Raw genomic sequence first — 24,142 nt, forward strand, 5'->3', positions numbered from 1 at the left:
GGATATTTAGCTTTTTCAAATATTTTTTTTTTTACAAAATGCTGTAAATGGCACAGAGTTGGCAGCATTCCCCAAAAGAACCATTACACATTCCTCTTGGACATAGTCCAGGGTTTACCTGCTGCCTCTTCACAACCCACCTGAGGCATTCCACCAAGATCAAACCTGGTGACGGTGAATCTACTCTAGAACCACCCAGGACTTCTGAAGGCACGACTGGCTTTGAGTTGTGTTTGGGATCAGACACTAAAGCTTCATCTTCCTCACAGATGATCAGTTTCTTTTAGGCTGTCCTGATACTTGATGGAATCAATTTTATCCACTGAGTCACAGCCTTACTCACTGTGGTTCCAGTTTCTTTCTGCATGAGGTGATATATTGGATACTGGCTATTTTCCCCCTTCAGAACTAATGGTGGAACAGTATCCAAAAATATCTTTGGCTTATCTAGACGGTTTTGGGTGCATTAGAGCCTGTTTCATTTGGGTTTACGGTGGTGTACATCTTCTGCACCTTCTGAGCCTTTAAGTCAAATGTAAAGCTGCTAAAGTGAGTGTATGAAGCTTGGCAGAGTGTTTCAACAACATTTATTTGAAAATGTGCTCTTGTGAGGTATAGTGTTCAGAAGGTTGATAAAAGTAGCAAATAAAACCCGAGATAAAGCTGTTCTTGCAAACAACTGATTAATAGCATATTCTGCCAATAAACCTAATATTCAATCTGTATATACAAGCTCCAACACGACATACCTGTTGGTTTAGTAATACAAACATTGTCAGTAAGTTACTGCTCAGACACTACTTTATAAGGAAGTTATTTTAGTGTGGTACATTGTAAGAAGTACTCTGTGGACCTTCTAGTGGGCGTCTATTTCCAGCTTTAGTTTATGAACCAACGGAAAGAACGATGAACAAAAGAAGGAACAACAAGAGAACATGGTCAAGAAGCTTTAAGAAGCTCAGCAAATAAAGATAACTTGTCTTTGGCAAAAACAAGGAAAGCACTTCTGGCCGGACATAAAAGAAATACTGGCAAATGTTCAGTTATGAAATGTGATCACTTCATAAAGGCAAACAGCTGTGATCTGTTTGTGCACAGAAGAAAGGATTCAGATTTCAGATTTTACCATTAAAAGATAACCTTCAGGCATTAATCCCACTGCAAAACAACTTTCCTACCGCGCCCCCAACCCCACTTTAAGGAGGTCTTTCTGAGAGTAATAATGGGCCTGTCAGATAGGTCCATTAACTTCCTCCAAATCTTCTGTGGATTTCAGACATGTGACACAACCCACTGCCAGTGTTAAATACTGATTCATGATTTCTGTTTCAATAAATATGTGCAATTTCCACTTAAATTATTAATAGAACAAATTTGTCCAACGCTGGCTGACAATTACATTAAAAGCAATAAGGCATAGACATGAGAGAAGGAAGTGCAAGTAAAGACTGGGGTTGATAGTTGATTATTTCTTGTTCTTCTTATTGTCTCCATGGTCCTTCATGGTTACCAGCCAAAAAAGGACTTTTCACACATGTGCAGTGAGCTCCGATGAACAGTTTCTGTCACACAAACCTCTTGTAGGTACGATATGCAGCTCTTACTGACAGATCTGTGATGACTGTTTCACTATATTGTGCTCCAGATGCATTTTTATCCTTAGAACAGGTGTTTCCTGTCACTGTGTTTTCTAATTCTCCAGCATGAGTGTCAGGATAAGTCATGATTGGCGGATAATATGCAGGTATCTGACGTCATGGTATAGGAGATTGGAGAGAAGGGCCAGCAGTCGAGGTCCATCTCGGAGACAGTGTCCGGGGTAGCGGATAAACTGGACAGCTTTATTCACACAATCCTCTAAGTCAGCGTAATGCTTATTACTTGGCATGGCCTCCAGCGTCCCCAAGATCTGCATCCATGTAAAAGACAGGAAATACAAGATATTTTTAGGGGAAGAGAACAGATTAGGTAATGATTACAGCTGCAGTTCTTTTCTGCTTACTTGTTGTGCTTTCGCAGAGAGCTGAAGGTCAGTGCTCGGCTGAAGACGAAGCTCCGTCTCTGATGGCACCTGGACTGCAAGGAATGCAGCCAGACTGCGTACCACGACCCTGAACCTGGGTGTGAAGCAGGTGTGCATTGATTGGTGGTTTACTAATGATGATGATTTAACTAACCAACTCTATTTTGCTTACACAATATTGCACAGAGATGTTAGCACACCTGTTAGACAGAGGAGACCTCCTGCCCAGGCCTATAGCTCCCAACAGCCCAGAGTTCAGTCGTTCTTCTCCCAGCTGAAGCAGCCTGGTTTGCAACCTCAGCAGACCCATGACGACTCCGGACACTTCGGTTTGGCCTGACTGTGGCTGCATCTGCTCTGCTGAAAGGTTCAGCGCTTTGTGCCACCAAAGAAACAACTTGGCTTCATCACCTGGTCCACTATACAAAACATAAAATGGATCTAAAAATGCTGTCAAAGCCCACAGGGTGACAAGTTTGACTTTAAAAGGCATGAGAGGTAAACAAATGAGAGAATGAGTGGTCAAACCTGGGGAAAACCTGATTTGTCCACGTATTAATAATAGCCAGAGTCCTCCTCTCATTGGCTGCGGTGTATTCAGTGTTGAGGCGCTGCAGGATGAAGGCGTAGAGAGTCAGGAAGCTGCCTCCAGATTGACTCTCAGAAAGGAAGTCATCCACTGTGAGCTCAGGCACCTGCAGAGATGCCAACACAGGACCCCAACCAACAGACTCCTCCTCAGCTGAAAGACAAACAGAAAGTTTAACAACGGAAATACCACCCTGTGGCTGTACACCTTTGTGCACCAGTCCAATTTCAATTCACATTCATTTATCAAGAGCGTAACTTAAAACTCAATATCAGAAATGTTTCCACAAAAGTACCGAGAAGTCACAAAGCAGGAGTTTTGGTTACCATGGTTGAAGTACGCTGTGACACATGCTTCCATGATGCGAGTCATGTGCCGTACTGATGCAAGACAGCGGGAACAAGCTGTGAGTAGAGGCAGGATGGGAAAGCCCCTCCCCTTCCTGTCCAACCAGGTAATGACATGAGCGACAAGCGCTTCGCCTGTTGAGACGCCCACTCCATTAAGCAAAGCCAGAGCATCGCTGAACAGGCTGCAGAATGCCATGTGCCTCTGCTCCAAACCCGTCTCTGCAGAGTAAGAAAGGGAGACAGCAGTACAGCCAAGGTACTTAAAGATCTTGCTACTGATGGGTTTATAATGTTGATGAAGATGTGAGATGACTCACCTGGTGGGTTGAATGTGACAACGCCCTCCAGAAGCGTCTCGAGCTGAGCCTCCAGGCTGCTGAGGCTGATGCTGCCTCCCTGCTCCAGAGTCACCAGAGACTGAACACACCAGCTCACGAACGCCGAGGCCTTCAGCGTCTCCTCCTGACACACGGGTGATTATAGGATGATCCATTTTCATTAGTGAGTTAATGCCATATAGAAATATATGATTAAATATATATCTCTGTTTTTTTGTATGATACACTATAAAAGATATACTACAGTACCCAGATTGTAGTATTTTTTTGTTGGTATTATGAGCCTATACTTCCAGAAACACCTAAATTTTTAAGTTAAATTTTTAGGCATTTTTTGCATTTTCTCAATTAATATTTAGGCTTTAAACTATTCATGACTTAATACTGAGTTATATGCAATTTATGTCATTCCAATCCTCTTAGTTTTGGAGATGTGCATGCACCCTCCCACCCAGAGCAGTGCACATGTAGATTTGTGAGGATAATGAATTGATGTCGTTATTTTCCAACATTAGGGCATCATTTCATCATAAATTGCTTAATGATGTTATGTCCAGCCACACCATGAACTGTTCATGATGGATCATAAGTTAAAGAATTTTACATTAAATTATAAACTGAAGAATTTTACATGACTTCATGTGCAAAGTTATAAATTATTGTAGAACCCAGTTAATTAAATATGTGATATACAGTATTTATACTAAATCATTAATCGTGGATGTGTTCTGTGATAAACTAAGCCCAAAACTTGACTGAGTTGCCACTCAATGTACACAGAATACTAAAAGGATATTAAACTTTAATGTACCGTAGCTCTAAACACAGATAGACCTCCATAAATCTGATTTGACTTGTAAAACAAAAAGGCCTGTGTTGTCTCACCCCGTGTGGAACTTCACTGGGGCGGGGCTGGAGCCCAGCAGCACTGCGCAGTAATTTCAAGAGCAGCTGAGGTGCAGAATCAACAGTAAGCAGCAAGGAGGGCGGGTAATGGGTGCTGACATATCCCAGAATGCCCTGGTATGAGGAGAGGTCCAGTTGATGCCAGGGGAGAGAGGTGGACTGGACCAAGAGACTCAGCAGAGGAGAATCCTGATGTTAATAGAGGGTAAAAAGGAAGAACAAATGAAGAATTGAATATGTTTTACCCTGATGTGTGATAACACATTCTGGACATACCTGTTGACTCAGGATTTGTTCCTCCTTTGCCAGAAAAACAAGCATGTATAGTAGATAGACTAACATGGTATGTGACTCCTTTTGAATGTCTGGATATGTTGTAGCTGCGGGGCGCTTTTGCAACTGGTCACTCAGGACACTGAGCCAGTTAACTTCACATAACACCTCTCCTAGGAAGAGGAAGCAACTCTTGGGACTTCCTCTCTCCACCTGCAGGCACCAGAAGGAGGGAAACACACTCAAAACACAGAGGAGCAAACAAATCAATTATATAGACCCCCAACTGACTGCACTTTGATTATTTATTTATTGGGGTAACGTGTTATTTTATTTAATGCCAAAAGTACATTTATGACTAAATCGCTACGGAAAAAATCCTATATTTCAGTAACTTTCTGTAATGTTTTTTCTGTTTGCATATTGAAAATAATAGCTTTACTTTAAATCGTCCTGCTTATTTTTACTTCCTTTTTTGGTATTTATTATCTTTCATAGATAAGCAAACCACAATTCTTTAGGATTTGATTAAATGCCTGGGACACTACTGCATACTAGTCTCAAATGATTCACATGAGACAGACAGCTATATCAAGGAAGAGAGAGTTAAGACTATGATTAAGGCTAATAAAAGGAGTCTGGATCCAAGGACCCAGTCTCAAATTAACAAGCTCCCCTGTGTAATACATGTCTAGACTGGGGAGCAGTGTTGAAGTTCGGGGGTTAGCAGTTGAGTGAAAGAACGTCTCACATTAAAGAGCTGCTCCATTAGCAGGGTGTCAGGGTGCAGTTGTCTCCAGGGCAGGCTGCGGAGGTGTGTGTGGTACAGGTAGAGAAGATACTCAGGCGTTCGTGGAGAAGTGCAGCTCGCACAATACTGCATCATGCACAGCCACAGTGCACCTCTCTGACCAGGCAGCAGGCGATCTACAATGTAAACATACAAAAGTTTGGAAATACCTTCCGTGGCACGGACACTAAAGAATGTCAGCACTTAATGGAGAGGATTAGTCAGAACTCACCTCTAAATTTGTAATGCAGTGTGTCAGTGAGTTTAGTGTATAGGCCAAAAAGACACCCTGCTGCACTCGCATCTGTCTCCAGCCAGGGGTAACACTTCAGGTTACTAAAAAACAGACACTAACATTAAGTTCAGCATCGAGAGAATAACAGTACAAACCACTGCCCACATAAGAGGCTTGATTCTGACATGGTTGACTTACAAGATTCTCAATTATCAACATTCAGTATTTAGTTTTAGTGACAAGTATGAAACCATATGTATTTTTCAAAAAGAACAAAAAAACTACAGCGTTAAAAAAAACAACAAACAGGAACAGTTTTGATCCACAGAGTTTTTTAAGAGCTGAGGCAACGTCATGCTTACCCGCCATCATCAGTATCCACAGGAAAAATCCAAGGCTTAAAAAACTTGACAATCTTACTGTGCAGGTCGTGCAGAGCTGTGAGAGATTTATTTTGTTTTAATAGAAACAAATACTGAAACATTTTAATAAATAAGCTGAACCATATTAATGATACTGTGTATTATGAATCTCGATTTTATGATAGCTACCCTTCATAATCTTGCTGCTGCCCACTGACTCTCTGGCACAGCTGCTGTGGTGCATGCTGATCAGACAGCCAATCAAATGGTCCCAGAGCAAAACAACCTCGCTGATGTAAGGAGTCCAGGACGAGTACAGACCGAAGCTGCGGAGGTCCGGCTTACTGAGACGACTCCGCAGGAAGTAATCACTCAGCCAATCAATCGTCTCCTCTGCCTGTTGGTCACCAATAAAATCCCACAGCGGGGTTGGATAGAGAATGAATGTTCGAGCATCCTACGCTTTAATGGGGCAGTTTCAGAGAATAATGTTTGAATATATTAACAAATTCATTTACCTGCTGAGGAGAGAGGCTGATGGAGGATCTGTAAGGAGACACTGAGGGTCGGACTGCATGTCCAGAAACATCAGTGGTGCTCTGTGCTTGTTCGGCTTTGCTCTTGGTATGGCGGGGTGGAGGCAAACAGCCCAACACTCGCAGAGTCACCTTCCAGCACTCTGGACTCAGCAACTGGCTTGAAGAGCCTGATGAAATTCAGACATTTTTCTTTATAGTTGTGGAAAATTAAACACCAAAATCCAGGATTTTTAACAAGAGAGCATTACTTGTTTTAGAACTGTTGCAGATTTCTGCAACTCATTTGGGTCAAACATCAACAAACCAAAATCAAACAGTATCATGTTTGTGTCAGCACTAAAGCCACACAGTACAATCTCACAATCTGATTCAGTGCATTGATGAAATAATTCAGCCAACTTTACTCCTGTTAATTATTTAATTTGCTCTTCCGCTGGTGGGAGGACGAGTGGGAGGCATTCTTTCAGAAGCTTGAATGTGTTTTTATGAATCATAGGAGAAATCTTTAAAGAATTCTTTGGTCTGACATGCATTACAGAAAAAAAAAGGGTAGGTATTTAATAATTATTTCAATAGAATTTAGTTGAAACACAGAGGCAGAGGTAACTCCTTCGGATTTGTGACTTTTCTGTTTTATTCTGTTCTTATTTGAGCTTTTTTATTGAAAACTGTCAGTGAACTACACACTCATTGTGAAATTGCTTTCGCAACTGTCAGTGTTGTGTGTATGTGTCACGTTGTAAAAATAACATTTTTGTACACAGACACACAAACACTTACTGGTCGTGAGCAACCGGAGGCAGTCGCTGTAGTGGTCAGGGAAATGGTAGCACAACAGCCAGGTCCAGTGCTTGGTGAAGAGGTGAAAAGGTGTGAGAAATTCAGGTTCAGGGTCTTGGCCACAGACGCAGAGACCTCCGTGGACCAATTCCAGGAAACGGGTTCTTTCTGAAAACACAGGCTGGGCTTCATTCAGCCACTGACATAAATCAAACTGCAGGGGGAAGAGAGGGAGAAAAAGAGAGGTGGCTGCTGTGACTAAGCTGCCATAGGTGTGTATCATATTCTTTCCATTTGCGTCTCAACTAACTTTTGTGAGCAGCATGAAAATGACGTCAGCACTGTCGAGGTGTAAGGATGTCACCACATCTTGGTAGAGAAAGACGAGCTGATTGGGTGCTGCATTAGGAGTGAAGAAAGGGGAAATGAGAGGGCAAAGACGTCTGTGCTCCAGGATGGTCTTCAGGACACGGCCACACTCCTCTGCATTTCCCTGGATAAATACCTAAACACACACAAAAAAATGTTCATGTGTTATTGTCTTCATGAGCGATACTTTTTATTTCAGACAAGGTGTGTGTGTGTTTGTACCTGTCCCAGAATCTCCACACAAGAGGAGAGATACTGGCGTGTCGGGGGATGTCGCAGTGTGTCCTCACACACGTAAGCGACCACCTGGTAGAAGGCAGACACACCAACATGCTGCACTGTTGGTGATTTCTGTGCTTTATACATATTCACCAGAGCTCTGTGCAAGTAGACACAGTCCACATGTTAGTAAAGACCTTAAATCAGTTTTCTTCCTCTAAAATTGGCTAATTATTGTGATTTAGGCTATGTTTTCTTCTTTCAGTCTGTAAATACTGACGTGATAAAATTCTCAGTGTGGACAGCAGCCTGGGCCAAGCCTTGAGGTGGAGGAGCCACGGAATCTGTTTGAAGCTTCTTGATGTCCCTGTGGAGCGATGTTATCCGAGTCTGCACTGCCTCCTGTCTCTGGACACGCTCACACTACATGGTTACAGAGATCACACATTCAACATAAAAAAAAATAAAGAAATGCAAAAAAAAGTGTCTACTAAGTGGCTTTGCATGTCGTACTGTTACGGCTATGTTCGCCGGGCCCTGGCATGGCTGTCCTCCCTTTCCTTTACACTCGAGGGTCATGGTGACTTGTTCTGGTTGGTTCTTATACAGTACAGGAAGGCTCTCCAGGAGCTCCTGCTCCATCGCCACCTGCTGGGCTTCACGTGCCACTGCAATCCTGACACCAAGATAAACAAGTGACAGGTAATTAAAGTACAGCTTTTAACATGTGTTATTTGTGTGACTGCATACACGTGATGCCCTCCTGTGAGTGCACATATGCAATGCCTTCTGCTGTTCATTTGGAAATGATGAAATCTTTACCTGGCCTGCTCCTGCAGAATGCTGAGGTCCTGCTGTATCAGTTCACCAGCAGCTTTAGAGTCAGTGAGGCAGCTGGTAGGTACGTCAGCCACCGGAGCCCTCTGTTTCTGACGCGCTGGTGCTGGACGGGGAACTGGATGCTTTTGCAGGTTGGATAGTATACGTTCCTTTGCTTTACAACAAGCCACAGAAACACGATTTTAAATTGCTGAAAAACCAGGAAAATGTCTAAGTATCATATTTAATTCTGTACCACTGCTGAGGTTTGTGCAGTCAGTCAAGCCAAAAGTTTGGGTCTGCAAGAACATTGGTTCACTCTGCACTTTTTCCCACAGAGACAGAACCTCTCTCTCATCGTACTGCAGGCGCTCCTGATCCAGATACTCCAGCCACAGTTCCTACAGGAAAATACAAATTGAAATATATGTGCTACATGGTAATAAAAACAATACTGTAAGAATGAGATTGAAAACACAGCACTACATGACTTTCATTCACAGAAAAACTCACCTGCTGTCGTTGCATGACTTGTGCCAGCTTATATGGTTCATATGCTGGAGGAAGTGAAGGAAGATATACTTCCTGCTTCTGCAGAGTCTCGTCATCCAGCCACATAGCAAACACACCAAACAATCTAAAATCAACCAAGCAGCTGAGATGTGAGAGCTGTTAATGGTCAAAGGCTACTGCTACCTGACAAACAACAGAGAGAAGTGTGTGTGTGAGCGTAGCATCAGTGACCTACCTGACCAGCTCTGAGTGCAGCTCAGGAGACGTAAGGTAAGGTGTGTGGGGTTTGTCGGGGCTTTCGTCTCCCTGGCTGTCTGATGAAGGCGTGTGAGGTGGAGGCACCCTGAGGGCCTGGCTGGCAGCATGGTGGAAGTCAGACACTTCCTGTATTCTTTGTCGCAGGTCTCTGAGCAAAGCAGCCTGAGATGACGCCTGGAAGAACCTTCTGCCGATGCATCCACCTGCAACCAGCCTGGCGAAAAACACAAAATATCATTAAAATATTTCTTCAATTCATTGAAAAGGGACAGCAATGACTGTGCATCGTACCCGTACTCAGGTCCTGGCTGTCTGAGGTACAGTTGAAGGAACTTCTGCCAGATCAGGGGAAGGAGGGGGTGGTCAGGGGGCGTGGCCACAGCCTGACACGCCCAGCGGTACACCTGCAGTCGCTGCAGAGATGGTGGTACCGGCAATTTCAGCTTCTGCTGCGCCTTCTGGCACATACACATACACATACTGTTAACACCTTCTATATACAGCACTTGTAACTGTAAATCAAACTACTTCACATTTCCATGCCACAGCTCCACGTCAATATGTATAATATAGCATCTGTAACTACAGGGTGTTTATGTTGCGTTAAATGCCATGCAGTGCAAAATTATTTCACATTAGGCAAAATATTTCTTGCCATATTTCTTGTTGTGAAATGTTAGTAAGAGCATCAGGTGATACAGACTGGTTGCTATAAATAATGATCTGCAAACAAACAACTTTGGAGTCTTTGCTGACCTTTAATGCTTGCTCTGGGGAAACGTTGGGGTCTGACAGGAGCTCATTTTCAACGCAGCGTCTCAACTGTGAATCATCTTCAAACACGCCCTCCATATTCAGCACCACCCAGGCAAACCAAACCTACAAGTGCACAGATGGCATCTGTCAGCAATGTTAACATGAGCAACGGTTCCCACACATACTGGTAATACCTGAAGGCTCTCACCTCAACACTCAAGGATTGGCCCTCTATGAATGAGGGTGTATTATTTCCAGCAATCCAACCAACAAGAGTAGAGAGAAAACCCCGATCTCCATGGTAACCTAAGGCATTCTGTATGAAGTATGAGTTGAGAAAAATTTACATAAACACTGTGCTTGTTCAGTGGAGTAAAATTCTCCAGATGAAAATATTTCATAGGTTGTAGTTGATCTATTTACACTTTCAAAATAGAATTACTAATGTAGCAGATTAGTCTACATTTTCTTGTTCATTCACAGTGTGAATAAAGTAGAAAAAAACCTCCTGCTGCCCCAAGCTCTTGGTTTACTGTAATGTGCAATTCATTAACTGTTAATGTGATATTTGTCATTGTAATGATACTGAAGGCAATTTGCAACGACAAATTCAGCATTTGTACCTGCAAGACCTTTATGAGTTGTTAAATAATAAAATACAGTAATATAAATGTACAACCAGACTGTGTAAACACCTTATGTTCTTGGTACAGAAGTTTCTGCACACATTCCTCCTGATGGTGTGTGAACGCAGCGCAGCAAATCTGATCCATGAGGAACAGGACAGTTTTGTTCCGGTACCACAGGTTCTGCTGAATCAGGATCCCCACCCAAAACTCCAGAACCACCGCAGCACCGACACGCCCGGGCTGAGAACTTTCCACCACATGACTCTGGAAGATTAAAATAAAAATCACATGTATTAAACAAGATTGAAAATGTTTCTCTTTTCTTTATTTCTTCTCACAAATCATAAGGAAATAAGAGGCCAATCAGCAATTACAAAAAAAGTGTTTGGCCGTTTATTTGACAAAAAAGGACCAGCCTTTTGCCTAAAGTTAAAAATCAATATCTTTGTCATTCAAGTGATTTTTAGAAGAATCCTGACCATTGTGTGACTTCTGGAAGTCAACAATTTTCAGTGTTATCTTAAGACATAAAATACATCTTTATTATAAAACTCAATTTTATCAACCTGAATCACACTGTTCAACAGTCGAATATTGTCTCCATAAGTGGTTCCAGTGAGGAGTGGTGCCACCCGGTGAGTGACCTGCTGTGTCACACCTTGAGGACACATGCTGTCGTACTGCAAAAACAGCTGGATACAACTTACAAACCTGTTATAAACAAAAAAACGACAATAAGAAAGGAGTACCAGCTAGAAAATAATTCTTTAATACGTTGTGTTTGAAAAGATTTTTTTACTGAGAGTTGTTGAGAAGGTAGAAGCTGAGAGGGTAGGTTGGGGGAAGGATTTTGTCCAAAAGATGCACAGCAGCTCTCAGGTGGTAAGACTGAATAAGGTTCTTCAACAGCCCAACTCCATTGGTACAAAAGTGTTCCAGACTTGAAGAACACACAAAAAGAAACTCCATGCATTAACTTTACTTAAATTCTATTTACAAATCAACTATATGCATTAGAAATGGAAGGAATTGCTGCAAACCTATGTCCCACTGTTGTCATGGCAATGGACAGGTAACATCCAATAGGTATACCTGCCTTTACTGCCCTGATGACAGAGTGCATGCTGGGAGAGCTCTGGAGCTCTGGAGGGGGGTTAGATGTCAGAGCAGATACCGACCAGGCCCCTTTAGGGTTCTGGGCATTGCTGTGCAGTTTCAGCCTCAGCAATAGTTGCCATGCCCATTGGCTAAAGGATGCTTCAGGAGATCCACCCAAACGAAGGACACTGGCAAGATAAGACACCTGAGGGGGATGAAACAAAAGAAAAGTAAGACACAACAATGAAGTTTTGTCAGCTCACATTAGAGATCAGTGAGCAAAACGAATGTGCCACCTGTTTGATTCCCTCTGATATGAGGCCAGTATACGGTTTGTCAGTGAGGTACTTCTGATAGGCCTCAGCAACCAGCAGAGCTACTTCACTGTGGAGAGATGAAGACAAAGCCAAAGAGCCATCCTGCAAGAAGAAAGGTGGAAAACTCACATTTCTACTCAAGATACAGTATGTGAATGCATCATTTTCATTTTCATTAAGTACCTGAGTGTATCCCCAGTTCAGACCCTCCAGGATGACACAAGCCAGTCGGTTCTCCACAGCAGACAGAGGATGCTGAAGCAACCAGTTTCCAATCACACATATCTCCTCTGGCTGTGGCTGCCACAGACTCAGAGGCAGCTCTTTACACAAATACAGAGCCACCTGAGACACACATGCACACAAATGTTAGCAGAACAGTTACAAAGGTACAGCCGGCAAATCAAGCTTTACTGGCTGATTTGAAGTAAATGGACCTTACAGACCTTTGTTTACATGTAAAGTTTGTCAACTGCAGATTTAAAGACAGAATAGAAAAACAACACCAACCATCCCTACGGTCTGTATGGTCTCTCTCAGCTTCTCCAGGAGCACAGAAACAATGTAGGGATGGACTGTTGCTATGGCAGCCAGCAACTCCCTCCCAACTTTGGAGTATGTTTCTCTGGTTGACACACTGACATAAGACACCTGCAGCAAATGTAAGGTGAGAGAGGTCAAACAACAAGGTGGGAACTGCATGTTTTCTTATCAAGCAAATGCATTTGAAATTTTTTATATATTATTATATGTAACATATTTTCTTTATGATATCTTATTTCAGACTTTTCATGTTGGCTACCTCAGATTCTCTATGAAATAAAGAGCATCTTCATGCTTGTATTCAAAATATAATAGAACATCGTCCTAAATTTTTTTTATTATCTAAACTACTCTGCATCTTCATGCCTTCATTTGGCTGTTCTAGTATTTTACTCGTGCCTTTGTTACATACCTGGTAAATCAGCAGCGTTATAGTTGTGATAAATGCAGAGTCAGAATGCTGAGTCTGTGTGGCCATGTGTGCTAATGCAGTGAGGAGCGAGATGCCGTCAGAGCTGTTCACCTCACAGAGCCAGGTCTCAAACCTCTCCTGGTGTTTAGGGTCTACAGCAGACACGTAGAAGGATAATATAAGAGAAGGTTTCACATCTCAAATGCAATATATGGCCCAAATATCTATTAAAATGTGATAAACCTCTTTGAGAAAATACGCTAATATTTCAATGAGAAGATGTGAGTTCACCTCTATTCATTACTATGTTTGTGCTATTTGGTGAAGAGGCATATAGTCACAGGTTGAGAGTGTACACGGGTACCTCGGAGAGCCTGAATGCAGGAGGGTGTATCAGTAGCAGCACTGAGGGTCTCTAGCCCAGCTGTTTCAGCGCACTGCATAACATAAAGAATCCTCCAAAGCATCGAGTTGGATAGAGTCCCGTAGGGCATCTCAGACATGAACAACCAGATACCCAACCTGTGAGAGAACCGCAAATATGATGATAAAAACCTAAAACAAAATGACTCCCAATTGAAATAAAAACTAAAGGCCAAATCCACACCTTTTGTTTCTGAGTACATGTAAAACAGCTCTGAGGAAGAGATGGTCATATTCCTGCTGTAGTTTGTCCAAAGATAGTGTGTGTGAAGTGGAATTACTACCACCAGATAAGCTCACATACTGGGCCCAGTGATCGCTGACATAACACACTGTCATTCTGGAAAAAAGAAGAAAGGATTAGAATATCTAATACTCTGTTTATGTGTATAATTTCTGTGTATCCAGATTGGTGCACTGACCGTATGGTATGCCCTATTCGTTTAACTAGCTGTCTGTATCGAGCCCTGTTGTAAGTTTGCAGTCCAAAAGCAAGAATTTCAACGAGCGAGGAGGCAAAACCAAAAACACGCATCATTTTCTGACTGGAATTGCCCTGGGGTTCATATACACCTGGATGGAGAGTGATCTGTCAGTATAGTGAATAATACAAGCACCAGTGGGAATAGAAGACAAACTTGGTTACCTGGAGCAATCATTCCCAGCATGTGTGAATAGAGGTGCCGGAAGGGAAATTGACTGAGGAGGGAGATGAGATCCTCTTCACACAGCAACAGCCAGCTGCTCTCTGGGTCCTCATCCTATAGACAGAGAAGAAAACAGCAATGAACTGACCGCATACTGTTGTTTTATATACAGTATGCTGTTTTTAAAAAAAATATAATAGATTGTTAACAGTTTAAACATTTATGTAAGTTTTTAAAATGTAATCATCATTGGCTTCAGTGAATATGTATGTAATTGCTTCATTTTCTCAGCTTTGAGCAGCTGTCTGTCTTTGTGTGAACACAGATCTGCTCCCTCATGCAGGCAGGTGACAATGAATCAGAGAGCAGAGGCAGACAGGCAGACAATTTGCCGGCTGTTGTTGTGTTTATTTCTGTTGTGGGACAGGCTGTTAGATCTTTCTACATCTCAGACGGCCGTTATCTGCATACAGCTTATTCAGTTAGTTTTAGAAAATAATGTTGCTAGAAGTTTCTCCAAACAATCATTAAACCACAAATTATTACAGGACTAAAGTCGTAGATTTCCAGCACATACATAGTGCTGCTTCATTAATCTTTAACAAAGTGATTAAAGGTGTTCATTTGGCACCCTTTTAACAACAGCTTGAATGTGACTCATTAGGACAAAATAAAAAAACACCAGAACAATCTGATTAGTAAATTTGGCATCTACAAACCTCAATGACAGATTAAATTTTCATGAGAGCAACAGTTCAAAATAAAATTTGTCATCACTTTCAATGAAATTATGCAAATAATACATTGGCTCCCTGCCTTTTAATTACATACATTCATTCATCTTCTACTGCTTTGTCCAATATCGCAGGTCGAAGGGAGCTGGAGCCTATCCCAGCTGGCTTGGGCGTGAGGCGGGGCAAATTCCGGGCGCGACGCCAGTACGCTGAGTAGCCACACAAAGACGCAGACAAACACGCACGCACACACTCACACCTATGGACATTTTGAGGCTGGCCAATTAAATACATATTGTTTCAAAACCCCAGTCCCATACAGATATTACACAACATATTGAGTTTGTCCCATTCTTAGAAAACTTGCTTGCTTTGAATCTTTAATGTAGAAAGTTTGGTTTGTTTCTTAAAAATGCCATAATTTCTCCATTTGCATACCTCCTCTCCCCCTTCATCCACTAGGGTCCAGTTGCCAGACTCAGGTCCAGAACTTGCTGAACTCTGGCTCTCACATGGCTTCAGATGCGCCAAGAACTCTGCACGGTGTCTGAGTAACAAAGCAGAAACTACTGTTTAGAGATCAGATTTATGATTCTCATTGAAAACCAAACACTTAAAGCTACAGTTCAGTCAGCAGGACAAAAAGAGGCACCTCCTGTATTTACCTGGAAGGTGACATTAGGATGGCCAAAGCTTGCATAAATTGCTGCACACCACAAGAGTTTCCCTGAACTTGGATCTGAGGCAGGAATGTGAAGAAAGCTCCAATTATTGTGTCCTTCATCTGACATGATAAAAGCACATAAAAGACTGTGACTTTTTCCAACCTGAAGGTAGGGTGCAGCCCACTTGCCAACCCCAGCAGGACAGCACAAAAGATGGCACAGCAGGTACAGATGTTCTCCTGACCCTCCAACATGCAGCAGGACAGCCACCTGGAATAGGATCCGGAATCATGTGAGGAAACAAAACCAGTATCCAAAACCATATCCAAACGAACATAAAGTAAAATAAATGGGACAGTGTTTGTGCATTTATACCAATGTATCCAACCAGTAATGGATGTCTGTTTGAAACTGTGAGTCATCCAGGACTCTACGGGTGAAGCTAAAAAGAACGCTGATGGCCTCTTTCAAGGGTTGGAGAGAACAGGGTTGTGTTTGGCTACTAGAACAAGCTGATGACAAAAGACAGCAAAAGAAAAGTAATGTAAGGTACCTACTAATGCATGAAAGGCATGTTTATAACAGGCATGCTATACTGTGGTCATTTAAAGGTAAGCAATATGTTTAAGTGTCTCACCTTTCAACAGATGATATAAGTATGATTCCACCTGTAGGCGTGACAGTAGAGCAGTATATGCATGTAGCACCACTTTCTGATGGAGCAGTTCGCTGCGAGATTCAAACTGTCTCCTCAGCTCAGCAAGCACACTCTCACTGAAATCTGCCTGCTGGAAGCGGTGGTACCCGCACACTTTAGACTGATCAGCACACACACCCTGTAGGAAGATATTATATTACATTATATTAGTTGTCTTTACAAAAAAACACTGTACACTCTATTTCAGCTTTTTATTTTAACTACCACACCTGAAGCGTAAGCTGTTCGTCTCTGAAGGTCCAGAGACGGTTTTGTGAGCTCTTGCAGTCAGATGACTGTGTATGCAACTGTGTGTGTGACTGGGTCAGCTGTCTACGACAGCGCAAGTAGTTCTGTAACAGTTCCGTCAGTTCGTGGTTCTCCTGGCGAGCTAAAGCACAGAACTGTACTGCACACACTTCAACACCCTCTAACCAAGCCTTCAGGCCTCCACCTGGCTCCCAGACACTCAGCTGCTCCATTGTGAACGGCTGCCAAAGAAATATAAAATGACACAAAGAAAACATCACAATACCAACACAAACACCTTCATTATCACAAAAAAATAAAAAGAACTAAAAAGTCAACTTCAAATACATGTGCAAGGTAAACCAGAAATGGAATTTTGCCCAAAATAAGAATGTTTTTTTCCTGCATCAACAATACTTTTTAAAGCTCTTCTCTTCCTTTTCATCACATTTGAAATCTTGATCACCGATCAAACACTGATCAAATTATAAAGCATTGACTTTTAACATTTAAGGGGTAAGATATTAATAGGTTTCAATGCTGCTGTGTTCAAAACTGACAATAACATTCAACCACACTAACTGTACACATAACTTAAAATAACTTTACTTCCCTTGTTTGTGGGATTACCTGAATTTCTGCAGCAATCTTGGGTAATTCTGGGTACAATTTATTCATAGAAAGTTCAGTTACAGACTGCAGAGGCTGCAGACTTGGAGGGGAAGATTCCTGCTCAGGAAGTGCCAACACTGCAGGTCCTTTTTCTCTACTGCTCACAGCTTCCTCACAGAGATGTGCCACGGGACCTTCTTCCAGTGTTTGTAAACAAGGGTACAATGCAGGGGCACTTGGGGCATTTTGGATCTGAAACTTAGTGCATGAAGCACTAAGTTGATCCCATGACTGTGTGTCCTTTCCCAATTTCTTTGTTTGTGCCGAGACTTCAGGCTCAGCCTGATGCGCGACCACTCCACCATCTTCCTCTTTTGATTCTGACAGAAGAACGGTGTCCCGTGATGTCAGAGTTGAGTGTAAAGTCTTAGATGACCCTGTTGTGGGTAAAGAATTTGGTGAGGAACTTTGTTGTTTCTCAGAAGGCAGATCTGCATGTTGTGTTGAGGTCTGAATGGAATGAGCAGCCTTTTGCTGTTCTTCTTGTGGCTCCTGATATGGCAGACTGAGGGGGATGTCAGTAAAAGGAGAGGTGGAGGCCTCATCACAGTCAGCTAAAGGAACTGTGGCTCTTTTGTCTTCCTCAGTCTGTTTCTGCTTCCTGGATAGCTGCTTACATAAAATAACAACATGGGGGGAATTCATTATTCTCACTTAGCAACTCAATCAGCTTTGGTTTTTTAAACATATGACGAAAGGCGTGTGACCTAGATTAAAGACCAAACATTTTTAAAAAATATCTGCCAAACTAAACTTTCAGTGTTGTTGTTTGTACAGTATGGTGGACAAGAACCGAAAAAATTTCTTATGTGAGAAAATATATAAACCTTTATTAATTCAAAGCCACTACTTACTGGTAAATCACAAAAAGGACAGAGCAGAAAGATCAACTTGGAATAGTCACCTGAGATTTTCCGCTGACTTTCGTCTTGGTCTTTTTTGGTCTTACAGCCTCCATGTTTATCGTTTGCGCACACCGGGCATTGCTCGATGATTCACCTCGGAAATGCTGCTCATCTGAAGACGAACACTCCTCGCATATAAACAAAACACACTCAGAGGGCAGCCATTAGCTGCAAAGGCAAGCGAGGTATATCCTGTGATAAACAACTCGTGGCTGTGTTGTCAAGATAAAACGACGAAACGAAACGAAACACTCTTGTTTTGCCAGCTGAGAGAAATCCCCGGCAGTGACGGCAAGGCAAGAACTAGCATGTCGTCTGGCGCTGATAAGACGTCCTTTAAATCCATTTCTGGAAAAGAAACCAGTCCATGCTGGTGAAGCTCCACTTAGCTTTCTACATGACAGAAGACAGTCTACCGAAGGCTAAGCTAAACTCACCCGTAACTGTTAGCTTATTATGGTGCCTTAACCCTAAATAATTTATTCAACTTTTCTAAATTGGTGCTCTAAATCTTTAAATCGATATCACTGGTTTACAACAGTTGCCCAGTCCGCAGGTCAGCTGTCATTTGTTTTGATGTTCCAGGAAATCAGCAATCGCAATCTCAAGTCACGTGATTACTCCACCTCGCTACGGACAGTCAGGGAGCCCAAACTTATGGAAGTCGCAATTGATGTTTTCACAACGGAGTTACAAATATTCATATTGATATACAGCAACATATTTAATATGAATAGTTGCAAGTATAATTATATCTCTATTATCAATTTTAATTTTGAATAAAAATATTTAGAAAGTGCTTTGACTTGGAAGTAATGAAAGGACATTCAGTATATTTAATGTGATAATAGAACATGTTATATGGTCAAGCAAGTGCAACAGGTGCTACTGGTTAGAGACAGTAGACGTAAGACCTCAACAATTCACAGATACACAATGATAAAAACAAACTTAACGAGATACAAATAAAGACCCTCTGTGTTGATGCTAAATGTAATAAAATGTAATATAAATCTAAACTATACTGTGATCCATTGCCATAACAGTTCACTCTGATCTCAATTTAAGGTCATGATGCAAGAAAATGACTATTATAATCACCTTGTTAACCTGTAAGGGATCATATAATAAAAATTGGCTTCCCTTAACTTGCAGGGTTCATATAAACGCAAAGACAGGCAATGAGCTACAAAAAAACCTTTTGTACCAAATGCATTTAAGAATTTTTAAAAAAATTGTTTATTATCGTGCAAATCTGAAACAAGCTCCAGAGCTGTGTTAATTTCATAAAGTGCTGGTTCTTGTAATTTTAGCTGCAATTAAAACTAGCAACTACCCCCTAAATATCTCCTTGGTTCATATATGCTGTATACAAACAGATTGCCTTCTGATGTTTTCAAACAGTCATCCTCACAGGATCAAATCATCCAACATCCAACAAGTCATACTGCAAGTTTGCATTTCACAACATGCTTGACAGAGATACAAAATAGAGTGAGGCATCACTAATTGTTGGTATGTATATCAGATTAAACTCTAAATCACTGAAGTGACTCATTATACTGTATATCACTCATGAAGATCATGTGATTAGACAAGCAGAAATGGTAAGGAAGGAGAGTGGTGTTTATGAAAAGAAAATTACATTTACATTACAGCCACAGTTCAAAAACATTTCTTATGAATGAATTCAAAACATATGATGTCTTTAATGTTGGTTAAAGTTTAAAATGCACTGTACACATCCTAATCTTAGCTCGATATTAACAAAAGAGTATCATTAAGGTTAGAGTGTTACTAATACACAAATTAACATACAGTATATTTTTAAAGCCATGTTCATTTGACATAGCAAAGCGTATATGGTAATTGTAAAGTTCAGCCCACCACAGGTGTTACTAAGAATCAGTGAACCAGACCTGGAGTTTGAAATTGATAAGAAAGATTGATTCTAATCAATTTCAAACTTTCTTTACACTTGACATTTCCACAGTAACCCACCATTTGTTCCATCCAAGCTGGACTAACAAGTCGGGGGATCAATTGTAATTACACTCTGGATGAATTAACACTGTTCAGTGTCACATGTGATTGATTTACAACCTACACAGTAAACCCTCGATGAACTTGTCCCTCCATTAGTTATTTATTTATTTATTTAGTTGATTAGTTAGTTAGTATGCACGCCCGTGACAAAGACCACGGATCAAAGCACAAGCTGTATGATGTAACAAATAAACAAAGGAAGTAAAGTATTGTCGCTCAGTTTATTCCAAGTCTTCTGAAGTCTCAATTTGGCAAGATAAAAAGCTGATAGAGGACATAGGTTTGTCATAGGAGTGACAGACAGCTGGCTTAGTGTTTCTGTGGAGGTTTGGTGAAGGACTGCTGCGTGGGGTGGTCTGAATTCCTGAGTTCTGGCTATTCATTGTGAGTAAGGGAAATTGTTCTTGCTCGTGTGTGTTGCTTGGCACCAGAAGTGAGGTGTCAGGTGTGTGGTGAATGTATGCTTGACTGAGAGCCAAGCAGAGGATCTCGGTCTTTTCCTTATAGAATCGTAGCTCTATGCCTCGACGCTGCGCTAGCACGAGCTCCCTCTGTGCCACCAGCAGCTCCTCTCCAAGACGCCCCGGTGACCTCTGCTCCCGTCCGAGCCAATCCAAAGCCAAGCTGCTGCGTATGTACTCATCAAGTCCTCGCTGCGAGTAATAGTTTATCACACTCTGAGGAGGGAAGAAAATAAACACTCATTATTATTATATAGCAGCAGAATTAGGGTTGTTTTTTCAAAATTTGCCCAATGCTTCAGGGATGAAATATGTCATTGGCAAGGCCCCTACCTGTCGAGAACACTGTCTTTGTCTCAAAGCCTTCAGTGTCCCGTTCCAGTGCAACAGTTGAAAAACTGTCATCATCTCCTACAGAGGGTGAAAAAATGTATTAGACACAGAGATGCTCTTTGCCCTTTGAGTAATGACTTGAAAAACAAACCCAAATGTTCAGCTCTGTGTGCATAGGCCTGACAAAGAGAACTTATTACATAGCTATTTCTTAAATCCACACCTAAACTGTAGATGATTTGTTTGAAAAGATATTAAACTGTATGTCATTCATATAATTGAACAGCTGCCATACGCGGAGAACCTAACAACATTGGTGTTAAACAAAGCGAGCCAACCAAAATTGACCTAATGAAAAACAGATGGAAACTATGACACATACATTATCTGGACTTTGAGATGTTGTAACATCCAGACCGTTTGCTGTGTTTCCAAATGTGTATCTGCCCCATTCTACTTTCTTATCCATAAATACACAAAGCACTGTCAGATGCTTACAGTATGGTTCACGGTGTGTGTGTGTGTGTATTACTTGAAATCTCTATGAGCCATTCTTTGGCAGGAAAGATAATGAGTCCGTTTCCTCTTACTAATAGCATTCTGTCTGCAGGCACAGGTTTATTTACACAATGGTAGAAATATAAGGTACTTCGTACAATCCCTCCCTGCCTGGGTCAAACCAAGAGTGAGAAGAAATGGGAAGAAGTAGGATCATAATGATAACGATCGTGGGTGGAATTACCACCCAGTTGTAAGATTTGGTTTTGCTTATTCTGGTTTAATAGTCTCTAATTATGTGAAATGATACAAATTATACATTAGGTCCAACTATAAATGCACTACTTAGATTCCTTCACAAAAACATTTCAAACACCATGAATTGTTTCAAGTAACTAAATTGTTCACAAAATCATCAAATAACTGTATTTGATTTATGAGCACAGCTAAAACAAAAACATAATTCAGCACAAACTCCGACTTGATTGCATGTTTTACCTGGAACTCCAGCATAGTCCGTCCCATGAAGGAGTGGAGCAACAAACTGTAGGTTCCTAAACTGGTGCTTGGATCACTCGCATCTTCAACAGAGACCTTTACAGATTAAATGGTGGAGGTCAAGATTACGGTTGAGACTCAACACTGTCATTATTACAGCCCATTATGAGGTGTAACCCTATGTGTTTGGACTGTCCTAAACTCACAGAGCTGTCAGCGGCTGCTTGGGCCAAACTCTGAGTAATGAAATGAGGGGTGATGCGTCGACATGGCAGCTCGTTCACAAGTGAGTTCATCAGAGCCACACGGGCTGCATCCCTCCGAGCCTCTGCCTGACTGTCACACACCTGAAACATTGATGTTGAAAAAGACATGAAGTGAAAAAAGAGAGGGAAAAGATGTGAAACCAGCTCAAGTCAGGTATAAACTTTAGTCTGTGTTAACATCTGAAAGTCACTCTTAGATCCATTTCTATGATTTCACACTACATTGCAGCTAATCATGGGATCAGGACTCCACTCGTCGGTGAAATTATTATGAGAGATCTTACAGATAACCAATAACATGCTTCCTCTGGGTAACAATGATCACACTGAGAGGAACTGTTGTATTGAAATACATAAGTTTAAATAAATAATAAAAATAAATAAGTTTAAAAATGTCTGAATAAATGTGTGTGATTGTGTGTTTATCTCCACCGAATGACGTTCAGGTGTTTCTTGTAAGCATATCCCTCTAAATATGAAAGAATATAAATCTGATTCTGGGCCTGATTTACTTATAATTTAGTTTAGCTGAAAAGAAAATAATCAAAGCTTTTCTATTACATATGTTTACTAAAAGTTTAAGATGTGCTAACAACTGGTGTTACAGTTTTCACTTGACTCAGGTATCAATAGTAACTTTTACATGATTGCTTACAAATGTGTATTCACCGCGTGATTTTGATGTTTCCAACTTCATATGAAGGATTAATAGTGTAAATGACAGAGTGCATGCAGTGTTAGACAGCACACGTGATCGTAGGATCATAATAAACACACCTTAAAGTTTCCAAAGCAACTTCCTCCAGGCAGGGTGACGTAACAGATGTATGGAGGACCAGGAGACGGAGCGGATTCATACAGCAGCACACTCTCTCTCTGGATGGACACGTCCCCTCCGCAACCTCCAGTATCACTGGAGGAACTGTGTGATGGACTCATCTTCCGCTGCTCCCAGAAGTCATGGAGCATGGCTACTACATTAACTGCACACATGAGATAAAGGCAGAGAATGAAGACTGACAGTATGGAAATCATACATGAACACAAAAGAAAGCAAACAGTTTGAGTGTAAATTTATGTCACACGACTCTTCTTCACCAACTGAATGAAACTCTTCCTTTCAATTCTGGCAAATATTTGAGCAATTCTAGTATTGAACCTGACTGCACACATCACTCAAATGGAAAGCAGCTTTCCCAGGCAGCATTTAATTAAGTGGATTTGAAATGTGTCTCTCAATAACTTACACCTTTGAGGTTTCTGACCATGAAGGACTTCAACTTTTCCAGAGTGCTAAACAATTCACTGCAGCTCAGATTCAGGCAGCATGACCAGTTTGACTGACATTTTGGAGGCAAGAAGTGGAATGAAAACAACTGAATGTTTGCTAAATGCATTTCAAAAGATCATTGTCAGGTGATGCTGAGGAGTCTGTTTTCTTTAGTTACTCACGGTCTTTGAGGCTGGTGTCGGTCTCACTCTGTGGCAGGTATGACATGATGCTCTCCTCCTCTTTAACCTCACTCATCTTCCAGCGTTTACTTCCACAAACACAAGCCGTCCACTATTTCCATCAAAACAGCACGCATGATCTACAGAGTGAGCAGCAACTGCCTCTCTCTACCTCCTCAACTCCCTTCCCACTCTCCTACGTTTCTTCTGTGTGAACGTCTCACCGGGGGTCTCTCTTTTGAAGTGAACCACCTTTGTTACCCATGCTGCCAATTAAGTCAGGGGGCCTCTTACTCTTTCTAGACACACACACACACACACACACACACACACACACACACACGCACGCACACGCCCACACATACACACAGTGGTGCAAAGCTGGAATGCTGAGCCCCTCCCTCTGAGCTGTGCAGCTGGCTAATCCCTGAACCGAGTTGAACACTTCAAGACCCAGTTCAAGTTGGTAAAAAATTTC

The 24,142-nt window shown here is 41.6% G+C and overlaps 2 protein-coding genes across 5 annotated transcripts; both read right to left on the reverse strand.

The window, feature by feature from the left end:
- Positions 1-570: 570 nt before the first annotated feature.
- Positions 571-18,695, reverse strand: epg5 (ectopic P-granules autophagy protein 5 homolog (C. elegans)). 4 transcript variants are annotated; one of them, XM_068310575.1, is made up of 45 exons: positions 18,110-18,695; positions 17,164-17,814; positions 16,515-16,775; positions 16,225-16,423; positions 15,963-16,099; positions 15,750-15,857; positions 15,588-15,661; positions 15,361-15,469; positions 14,188-14,302; positions 13,964-14,114; positions 13,726-13,881; positions 13,483-13,640; positions 13,119-13,270; positions 12,674-12,814; positions 12,347-12,508; positions 12,143-12,265; positions 11,789-12,051; positions 11,548-11,688; positions 11,315-11,459; positions 10,815-11,012; positions 10,328-10,435; positions 10,120-10,242; positions 9,655-9,821; positions 9,341-9,577; positions 9,106-9,229; positions 8,849-8,993; positions 8,596-8,767; positions 8,287-8,449; positions 8,054-8,196; positions 7,777-7,933; positions 7,496-7,690; positions 7,186-7,399; positions 6,385-6,572; positions 6,056-6,263; positions 5,867-5,942; positions 5,502-5,605; positions 5,231-5,406; positions 4,483-4,692; positions 4,186-4,395; positions 3,280-3,424; positions 2,939-3,181; positions 2,552-2,765; positions 2,224-2,442; positions 2,003-2,117; positions 571-1,909 (listed from the first exon to the last, which is right to left on the reverse strand). In XM_068310575.1, exons 1-45 carry the CDS (start codon positions 18,161-18,163, stop codon positions 1,721-1,723), a joined length of 7,743 nt encoding a protein of 2,580 aa, XP_068166676.1. In that variant the 5' UTR covers positions 18,164-18,695; the 3' UTR covers positions 571-1,720. The 4 variants fall into 4 exon arrangements, with proteins under 4 accessions (XP_068166676.1, XP_068166678.1, XP_068166677.1 ...); XM_068310577.1 differs by having other exon boundaries at positions 9,655-9,776; positions 17,164-17,817; XM_068310576.1 differs by having other exon boundaries at positions 9,655-9,818; positions 17,164-17,817.
- Positions 18,696-20,248: 1,553 nt separating this feature from the next.
- LOC137593040 (protein limb expression 1 homolog) lies at positions 20,249-23,849 on the reverse strand. The gene is made up of 6 exons (XM_068311615.1): positions 23,665-23,849; positions 22,990-23,195; positions 22,153-22,293; positions 21,947-22,042; positions 20,951-21,028; positions 20,249-20,833 (listed from the first exon to the last, which is right to left on the reverse strand). The coding sequence occupies exons 1-6, from the start codon at positions 23,738-23,740 to the stop codon at positions 20,378-20,380; spliced, it is 1,053 nt and encodes a 350-aa protein (XP_068167716.1). The 5' UTR covers positions 23,741-23,849; the 3' UTR covers positions 20,249-20,377.
- Positions 23,850-24,142: the final 293 nt, after the last annotated feature.

This window comes from Antennarius striatus, chromosome 3, assembly GCF_040054535.1.
Source record: "Antennarius striatus isolate MH-2024 chromosome 3, ASM4005453v1, whole genome shotgun sequence".
NCBI classification, from domain to species: Eukaryota; Metazoa; Chordata; class Actinopteri; order Lophiiformes; family Antennariidae; genus Antennarius; species Antennarius striatus.

Bases quoted from the DNA above. Each gene is read 5' to 3' on its own strand.
- epg5 (XM_068310574.1), bottom strand. From the start codon at position 18,163: ATGGAGGCTGTAAGACCAAAAAAGACCAAGACGAAAGTCAGCGGAAAA. The intron at 6,264-6,384 runs GTAAATGAATTT...GGTGACCAACAG, and splicing joins TCAGCCTCTCTCCTCAGCAG to GCAGAGGAGACGATTGATTG. The intron at 3,425-4,185 runs GTGAGACAACAC...CCCGTGTGTCAG, and splicing joins CCAGTGAAGTTCCACACGGG to GAGGAGACGCTGAAGGCCTC.
- LOC137593040 (XM_068311615.1), bottom strand. From the start codon at position 23,740: ATGAGTGAGGTTAAAGAGGAGGAGAGCATCATGTCATACCTGCCACAG. The intron at 23,196-23,664 runs GTGAGTAACTAA...TCATGTGTGCAG, and splicing joins CGACACCAGCCTCAAAGACC to TTAATGTAGTAGCCATGCTC. The intron at 22,294-22,989 runs GTGTGTTTATTA...TCAATGTTTCAG, and splicing joins GTTGCTTTGGAAACTTTAAG to GTGTGTGACAGTCAGGCAGA.